Source organism: Silene latifolia, chromosome X (assembly GCF_048544455.1).
Source record: "Silene latifolia isolate original U9 population chromosome X, ASM4854445v1, whole genome shotgun sequence".
Lineage (NCBI taxonomy): Eukaryota > Viridiplantae > Streptophyta > Magnoliopsida > Caryophyllales > Caryophyllaceae > Silene > Silene latifolia.
Genome location: NC_133537.1, coordinates 112,209,409 through 112,219,046, shown reverse-complemented (window position 1 = coordinate 112,219,046; position 9,638 = coordinate 112,209,409). Strand labels below are relative to the sequence as shown.

The 9,638-nt window shown below is 34.0% G+C and overlaps 1 protein-coding gene across 1 annotated transcript; it reads left to right on the top strand.

Annotated features, from left to right (window-relative positions):
• Nucleotides 1–2,295: 2,295 nt before the first annotated feature.
• Nucleotides 2,296–3,021, top strand: LOC141618108 (uncharacterized). The gene has a single exon (XM_074435221.1). The coding sequence runs from the start codon at nt 2,296–2,298 to the stop codon at nt 3,019–3,021; it is 726 nt and encodes a 241-aa protein (XP_074291322.1).
• Nucleotides 3,022–9,638: the final 6,617 nt, after the last annotated feature.

Sequence of the window (9,638 nt, the reverse complement as noted above, 5' to 3'; positions counted from 1 at the left end):
TTACCAGGGGAGATCTTCCTTTTGTGTCTGCTGTGGTTCAAACACTTGATAAATTTGGAAGGATTTCTGGTTTGAAGGCTAACATTGAGAAAACCTCTATTTTCTTTGGAGGGGTTCAATCACATGTCAGGAAATCTATCCTGGAACATACTGGCTTCCAACAAGAGGATTTCCCTTTTCGATACCTTGGAGTTCCCCTGAATGCTTCAAGATTGATCATTGATAATTTTGGAATGCTTATTGGTGAAATTCAGGGAGCAATCCACCACTGGTCCACTTAATTCCTAAGCTATGCTGGCAAACTTCAGCTCCTACAGTCTGTCATTTTTGGCATACATAACTACTGTTGTGCAAGCATCTTACTGCCTAGAGGAGTTGTGAAACTCATCAATAAAATGTGCAAGGACTTTTTCTGGGAAATTCCTGCTGGGCATAGAAGAATGACATTCAAAAGCTGGAAAGAAATCTGCACTCCATGGACTGAAGGTGGCTTTGGCGTTAAAGAACTCCTTGCTTGGAACAAAGCAGTGCTTCTGCAATGGATCTGGAAATTTGATGCCTTTGTTGACAGCCTTTGGATAGCTTGGAATAAGCACTACACTTTAAAAGAGAAGGACATCTGGACCCTATCTCTCACTGAACGTCTACCTGCTAGCCTAAGGGGAATTTTGCAGACAAGAGACTCTTGTTTGCAACTTGCAGAAAGTATACAGTAGGCCAGGGCCTTAGTTCAGAGCTGTGTTAGCAATGGGAGATTCTGTCTTTCTAAGGCCTATGACATTTTCAGAATTAAATATCCAAAGGTGAGCTGGGCTAAGCTTCTAAGTAGGCCTGTTATTATCCCTTCTCACAGGTTAACTCTCTCGCTGGCCATTGACAATAAATTTCCTACTGTTAATAACATGGTTAAGAAGGGAATGGTTTTGCCTAATAGATGCTGCTTATGTAAAAAAGTTGAGGAAAAGCAGCCCCATCTGTTTTTTGGGTGTGATTATGCAAAAGCTGTTTGGAAAGAATTGCTTGATTGGATTGGGATTCATAGGACAGGGATGTGTCTCAAGCAGGAAGTAGGTGGATCAACAGTAGAAAACGAAACAAGCACTGGTTAGTGTTCGACTACTAGCTTGTAGTAATGATCGAGTGTATAATGATATTGTAGAACATCTCAATAGATAGATTCTTTGGCTCTCCTAGCCAAAGTAGTGGATAGCTTTGTAAGACTACTCCCTTTTACTTGCTCATGTTTGGATGAATAAAAGTGGAGATAATTTTCTTGCAAAGAATAATAATAATAATAATAATAATAATAATAATAATAATAATAATAATAATAATAATAATAATAATAATAATAATAATAATAATAATAATAATAATAATAATAATAATAATAATAATATTTTAATTAAAATTGATATTCACAAAGCTTTTGATTCCTTGCAATGGGATTTTATCCTTAATATGCTTCATGCTTTGCACTTTCCCACTGCTTTCATTCGCTGGATTATGGGATGTATTTCTGGTTCTTGGTTTTCCATTAAAGTCAATGGAGCTATCCATGGTTTTTTCAAGGGTCAGGGTGGCCTTAGGAAAGGAGACCCTCTTTCTCCTTACCTCTTTGTGCTTAGCATGGAAATTTTATCTAGGCACTTAAGGAGACTAGACTCCCAGCCCCAGGTCTCTTTGCACCCCAAGTGTGCCAAAGTCAAGCTCACTCACTTAGTCTTTGCTGATGATTTGATGCTTTTCACTAGAGGAGATGTGTCTTCTGTCACTGGTGCCATGGATATACTTAATGATTTTGCATCTTTGTCTGGATTACATGATAATATTACTAAGACTGAAGTTTATTTTGGTGGAGTTTCTCCCCTTGTCAGAGTTCAGATTCTGCAGGCCACTGACTTTACTGAGGGGCATTTCCCATTCAGATACCTAGGGATCCCTCTTAACTCTGCCAAGAACTCGGTGGAATTCTATGGTACTCTTATAACTAAGATTCAAAACTCTCTCCTTCATTGGTCCAACACTTTCCTCTCCTATGTTGGCAGGATTCAGATTCTTAATTCTGTTATCTTTGGATTGGCCAATTTCTGGTGTGCTACTACTTTGCTTCCTAAGACTATTCTGAAAAGGATAAATAAAATTTGCAAAGACTATTTCTGGAATGTTGAGCCTGATAGAAGGAAACTTGTCTTCCAATCCTAAAAATGCATCTGCAGACCTAGAGAAGAAGGTGGGTTCAATATCAAAGAATTGCTCTCTTGGCATAAAACACTTCTAGCTAAATGGCTATGGATGCTTGATCATGACTCCGCAGGGATTTGGGCTCAGTGGAATCGAGCTTACACTTTCCCTACTAGTTCCATTTGGCAGCTTAGCATTAAAGATAGGTATCCTGAAAGTTTGTGCAGCATTATCAAGGTCAAAGATGAAATTCTGGCTAGAATTGGCTCCATTTCTGCTGGCATTACTGTTGTGACCAGTTGGTATAAAAATGGTAAATTCAGAGTTGGCTTGGCTTATGACTGGTTCAGATCCCATGGCCCTTCTGTCTTCTTGTTTAAAGCCTTGCAAGGCCCTGCTATCCTTCCAAAACATAGTGTTACTGCTACTCTTGCTGCACTAAGAAAGTTACCTACTGTGGATCTCCTTATCAGCAGGGAAATGGTTATGATTAACAGATGCACTCTATGTAAACAGATGCCTGAGACACATAGACATCTCTTTTTCAGGTGTTTGTACTCACAACAAGTCTGGCAAGGGCTTGTGCATTGGATGTCTTTACCTACTAGAAGTAATGCTCTTGACACTGAACTTAAATGGATGGTTCAATCTAGGGGCAGGCATCATTGGAAGCATAATTGGAGGAAAAGTTGCATAGCTGCTGCTATCTACCATATTTGGAAAGAAAGAAATGGCAGAATCTTCAGTGGACAGGAAACCCAGCCTGCTACTCTTATTGAGCAAATCAAATATATTGTAAAAATTAGATTACTAGCCTGCAATTCTCACGGGTCTTGAATAGAGCTTGAGAGCTAGCTTACTGTGTGCCCTTCTAGGGTGTTAGTGTATAGTCTTTGTAAGTTTTTATCCTCTTCTTAATAAAATGAGGTATATCTTCTTGGAAAAAAAAAAAAAATAATAATAAGAATAAGATATATGTATAAACATACATATATTCACCCCATACATATACCCACTATATATATATATATATATATATATATATATATATATATATATATATATATATATATATATATATATATATATAGGCAAGATCCTATGAGTCCACCTATATATTTGAGTTCATGAGTCCATAAAACAATATCACGCACTATACAAAACAATATCACGAATTTTTTTTTTCAATTTTTTTTTTCGAATTTTTTTTTTTCAAATTTTTTTTTTTCCGAAAAAGTTTTTTTTTTTTTTTTTTTTTTTTTTTTTTGAAAAAAAAGTTTTTTATCGAAATTTTTTTTTTTCAAATTTTTTTTTCCCAATTTTTTTTTTCCCCCGAAAAAGTTTTTTTTTTTAAGCTGTGATATTGTTTAGTATAACGTGTGATATTGTATTACAAAATAATATCACGATTTTTTTTTTCAGATTTTTCTTTTCGAAAAAGTTTTTTTTTTTTTTTTTTTTTTTTTTTTTTTAATAAAAAATTTTAATGTATGCTGTGATATTGTTTAGTATAACGTGTGATATTGTATTACAAAACAATATCACGATTTTTTTTTCGAATTTTTTTTTCTAAAACTTTTTTTTTTCAGTTGTGATATTGTTTAGTATAACGTGTGAAACTGTAAGCTGTGATATTGTGTAGTATAACGTGTGATATTGTATCATGGACTCACGGACTCAAAAAGATAGGGTGGACTCATGTGATCCTAATTCTATATATATATATATATATATATATATATATATATATATATATATATATATAGATTTGAGATCCAGTGAGAACCACCTACATAATGAGAACCGTGAGAACTCCACCTTACGGATATTTTTTCTAAAAAATAATGACATATTTGGATTCGGCATAGAGTTTTATGCCTAGTATAAATTATTGACGGAAATCGAGACGAGAAATATTTTATTAATTTTCATGCACCTACTACTCATTTTCATGTATCTAACAATTTCATGCACCTAGAACTCGTTTTCCTACACCTTGAGCCTGATATTTTCATGCACCTAGTAATCATTTTCATGCATGTAACAATTTTCATGCACCTAGTATTCGTTTTCGCAACTATACCTATTTTAGTATACGTAGTTGTACTTTCGTACACTAAGTTTATATTTTATTAATAAAATAAAAAAATTTTGTTTACCTATACTAAAAATGTGTTTGAATAAACTAAACAAAAGATAAATGATCCATCAAAACTTTCAGAACAAGATTTGATGGGGATTTAGTAAGGGTTCTCACGGTTCTCATTATGTTAGTGGTTCTCACCGGATCCTGACGCTATATATATATATATATATATATATATATATATATATATATATATATATATATATATATATATATATATATATATATATATATATGTATATACATATATGAGATCTAATAAGTCCACCTCATTTTCTTGAGTCCATAAATCCTCTTTAGAACCCTTGGATGTGGGAGATGGAAGACTTAGATTGAAAGATTAGAAAGAAAATTAATATATTAATTAACACACTCTCTCCTACCATACTAATTAATCACTAAGCTAATTAAGCTCTCCTTTTCCCTCATTTTCTCAACCTCACTCTCTCTATATATCCTCACTTCTCTCCCAATTCATTTCTCTCATCTTTCAAAAACCAAATAAATCACAAAAAACCCGAAAACCACAAAAACCAAATAAACCACAAATCCCAAATAAAACCACCCACTACCACCTCCCACCACCACCGTCGCCAACACCACCCGACACCAACACCACTCCCACAACCACCCTCCCCTCGCCAACACCACACCAACAACAACACCAACCACCCCGACAAAAACTACCACAAACCCGCCAATATCAACAAAAAAAACGAGATATTGGCTCTTTTTTCAGATCTGAACGAAGAAGGGGAGAAGGTGGTCTGACTTGTGTTTGTTGTTGCGGTTGTGGGTATTTTGTTGTTGGTGATTTTTTTTATTGTTGGTGTCGTTTTTTCTTTCTTTCTTTTTTTTTTAGTGTGCTGGTAACGTTGTTTTTTTTTTCCAGATTGCTAGTGTCGTTGCTTTTTTTTTTTCTTCAGATTTTAGTTGGGTTATATTTAGATTTTCTCAAATCTCGTTTTTTTTTTTCAAATATCGTCTTGTTTTATAATTTTTCAAATCTTGTCTTATTAAAAATCGTCTTGTATATTTTTTTTAGATTTGAGTTGGTTATTTTTAGATTTTCTCAAATTTCGATTTTTTTAAAATATCGTCTTGTTTTATAATTTTTCAAATATTGTCTTATAAAATATCGTCTTGTATATTTTTTTTTTCAGATTTGACTTGGTTATTTTTAGTAAAATATTTTTTTTCAGATGTTGTATTCAAATCTCGTTTATTTTTTCAAATCTGACCTCGTAATTTTTTTTTGGTGTTTTTATCCGTGGTTGGGTATTTTAATTTTCAGATCTAGTTCATTTTTTTAGCTGACAAATTACATGTTTTATTTTTTAGATTTATTGGTTAATTTTTGTTCACTAATTACGATTTTAATTTTCAAATCTAGTTCATTTTATTGTAAAGTTACACTCGTTTATACCACAATTACACTCAAAAAGGGGCAAACTTACACTCTTAAAGGACCAAAGTTACACTTATGAAAGACAGAGTTACACTTACACTCATAAAGAGGCAAAATTACACTTAGGAAAGACTAAATGTACATTTACACTCATAAAGGGGCAAAGTTACACTCTTAAAGAAGCAAAGTTACACTCAGTTGGATCAAAGTTACACTTATAAAGACTAAAGTTACACTTATTTGGACTAAAGTTCCACACCCATTTGGACCAAAGTTACACTCATAAAGGGGCAAAGTGTCACTCTTAAAAGACACTTATGAAAGACTAGAGTTACAGTTACACTTATAAAGGGGCAAATTTACACTTATAAATGACTAAATTTACACTTACACTCATAAAGGGCTAAAGCTACACTTATGTCCTTATAAGTGTAACTGTAGCCTAACTTACACTCATAAAGGGCTAAAGCTACACTTATGCCCTTATAAGTTTAACTGTAGCCTATTGGGAGTGTAACTTAGTCCATTTAGAGTGAAACTTTAGTCCATGTTAGTATTGTTAACTTTAATTGTATAATAATTTCAATTTATGTAATTTAAGTCCAAATAACTTTAGCGTGTTACACTCATTTTTCAGATTTACACTTGTACTCTATTAGATTTACACTCGTATTTCCTTACTGTTACACTCATTTTTCAGATTTACACTTGTACTCTATTAGATTTACACTCGTATTTCCTTACTGTTACACTCATTTTTCAGATTTACACTTGTACTCTATTAGATTTACACTCGTATTTCCTTACTGTTACACACTCATTTTTCAGATTTACACTCGTATTTCCTTACTGTTACACACTCATTTTTCAGATTTACACATGTACTCTATTAGATTTACACTCGTTTTTTTATTAATGTTACACTCATTTTTCAAATTTACACTTGTACTCTATTAAAGTTACATCGCCAACAATAACACTAATGTATACCACATTACCACACACCTCGCCGGAAATGTCTACCACCCACCTCACCGGAATCCTTTATTTTTTTGTAGATCTAGTTTTTTTTTTCTTGTAAATCTAGCTTTATTTTTTGTAGATCTAGCTATTTGTAGTGGTTGGTTTTCTTTGTGTAACTTTCATTTTGTAGATCTAGTAATTTAAGTCAAAAAATAAATATTCAAAAAATTGTATTTCATAATAACAATAAATCTGAAGAAAAAAGCGAAACCCGGGGAAAAAAAACCATTGTGGTTGGTGACGGTGGCCGTGTGGCGGTGGTGGTGGCGGTGGTGGTGAGAGTGACGGTGGTGGGTGGTGGCCGGTGGGGGTGAGTGAGGAAGAGAGGAGAAGATGATTTATTTGAGTTTTTTTGGTTTTGATTTGTTTGAATTTTTTGGGTTTTGATTTATTTAGATTTTTTGGGTTTTGATTTTTTTGGGTTTTTTTATTTATTGGGGTTTTGAGAGAAGGGAAGAATGAAATGTATGCGATGAGAGAGAATTGGGTGGGTGAAAAAAAATTTATATAGTGAATTAGTATTTAATTAGGGTGTGTTGGTGATTAATTAGTGTGAGTATAAGAGAGAGTGCAAAATTAGAGTTAAATGTGCTTTTTGCTTTCAATCTCCACCATCCATTTCAATCCAACCATCCACCTTTTTTTCCTTTTCTTTTTGGTAGTCTTTAATCAATTCCCTCTCCATCCATCTCAACCTTCCATCAAGTCCATCCTGTTAGAAATCTATATCTCATTACTTTACATATTCATATATGTTACAATTAATTTAGTCATAAAATTAATTTAGATCTTATGCATGCAAACATGAATAAGGATAAAGAAGAAATCGTTTTCCTTACATTAAGATTTAGGATATATGAGCACAAATGAGTTCTCCTACTCATTTGTTCTTGAGCTTTCTAATATTGGATGAGCAAGGATTCAAGCTTAGAATCCCTCCCAAGGAATTATACCCAAGAAACTTCTTAAAAATTAATATTATTAATACTAGAACAATATTAATTTAACTAAAAATTGACCCAAAACTATTGTTGGAACTCTTGTTTATTCGGCCAAGAGTAAGGAGGATTTTGGAGTTTTTCTCTCTTTTATTTTTCTTAAGATGTTTTAGAGAGAAAGTTTGTTTCTTACACTAGAAATTAGAAGAGTATGAATGAATAATGAAAAACAACCCATTTGATTCTCATAGAGAGGCGGAAAACCGGTGGGTGTGGAGGGTGCCCTATGCATGGGCTTGATTCTCTAACCAAGAATATAGGCATGCAAGGCTAGGTGTAGGTAGTGTAATCATGTTGTTTCCACTCAAATAATTTAACATAATTTTAAACACCATACTCCCTCCATATTTCGGTCCATATTAGATAAAATGGATTCCATTTTATCTTTGTCAATTTATCAATTTGTCACATGTCACAAGTCATGTAAAATTGTCATGTATTTTTAACGTATTAAAAATCAACGTATTAATAAAATACGTCATGTACAAAATCGACTTAGTAATTCACAATTACTTGTACCAAAACGCTTTACCAATTATAATTTACAACATCTTGTATTTATAATAAATCATTCATTCAGTTTCAATTATTTCCGTAAACAATATTTTCATCTAAGCAATAAAACAATTCGATTACTTAGACCGTGTCTAATTTAATCAAATTACAACAAGACACGTAAATATTACTTCCAAAATCGTCCGTCAATTTTAAGCAATTTAATTGACTCGTATCGTCATACGACCAATTAAATATTCAATTAAGAGTGTTACCCTTTAGGTATGACCTAAGGGGATCAACTGATCACGACCGTCGCACGACAGTAATGTCAAACTCTAGCCAGCCAATCATTACCGATATGTGTGGACCAGTTGACTGTAAAATATTACATCCCACATGTATTCTTAAAATGAGACTTAAACATGTGATCATCATGATCGATAGTTGTGATCGCATTATTGTCGGAGGACACATATTCCAACAATCTCCCACTTGTCCTCGACAAGTGTGCGTCACCAATTCTATTGTCCTATTACTATCTCTCATTCAATGCAAGGCGTCTTTCAGGTCGTACTTGCAAGTGATCATATCGAGAGTGGTTTCGTCGATCTGGAGAACAACTGATTGACCGGAATTATCCACTATGGATACCTTCCGAGCGTGGCCACGCATTTCCAGTTCATTACTCCTCGAGTGGCCCTGAGATATTGTTATAACCCTGACAAGGGGTGGACAATTCCTATTGCACTTGTTCCCTTCGACTAGCCACAACCATCATAACCCAAAATATGCCCATTTGACCCCATTTACGAAGGTCGTAGTAACACAAATCAAAGTTAATCTGAAACTGTGCCATCTTAGGCGAACAGTCTTTAGTCAAAAGAATCGACTCATTAGAATACTATAGTAGCTCTCGCCACGACCAGGCTATATAAATTTGCCAGAACTCTATAAGCGGTCATAAGGCCTGACAAAGTGTTCCTAACAGTCTGCCTATGTGATCGACTAGTCATCTCACATGACTTCATGGCATTTGAACTTGCCATCAATCGCATCACACTCTAGTCACTTCGAGACGTCACCTCATACAGGTGACTATGGGCGAATACTATGTTAATCCGTGTTCACTTTAACGGGGTTCAATTTGTCACTACAACCCGTTTGGATCTAACAATGTATAAAGAAAAGATAAAAGACAAATGCGATTATGAACATGAACAAAAACAACACTTTTATTTCATTTCAAAATCTAACAAAAACTTGGTACACGTTTAAGTCCCATGGACGCAACATGTCCATCATGCTTAGCCTGCGATAAAGGCTTGGTGAGCGGATCAGCTATGTTATCATCCGTCCCAACCTTACATATCGCAATTTCCTT

What these genes read in the sequence shown, in the direction of transcription:
- LOC141618108 (XM_074435221.1), top strand. Translation starts at nt 2,296, where the DNA reads ATGCTTGATCATGACTCCGCAGGGATTTGGGCTCAGTGGAATCGAGCT.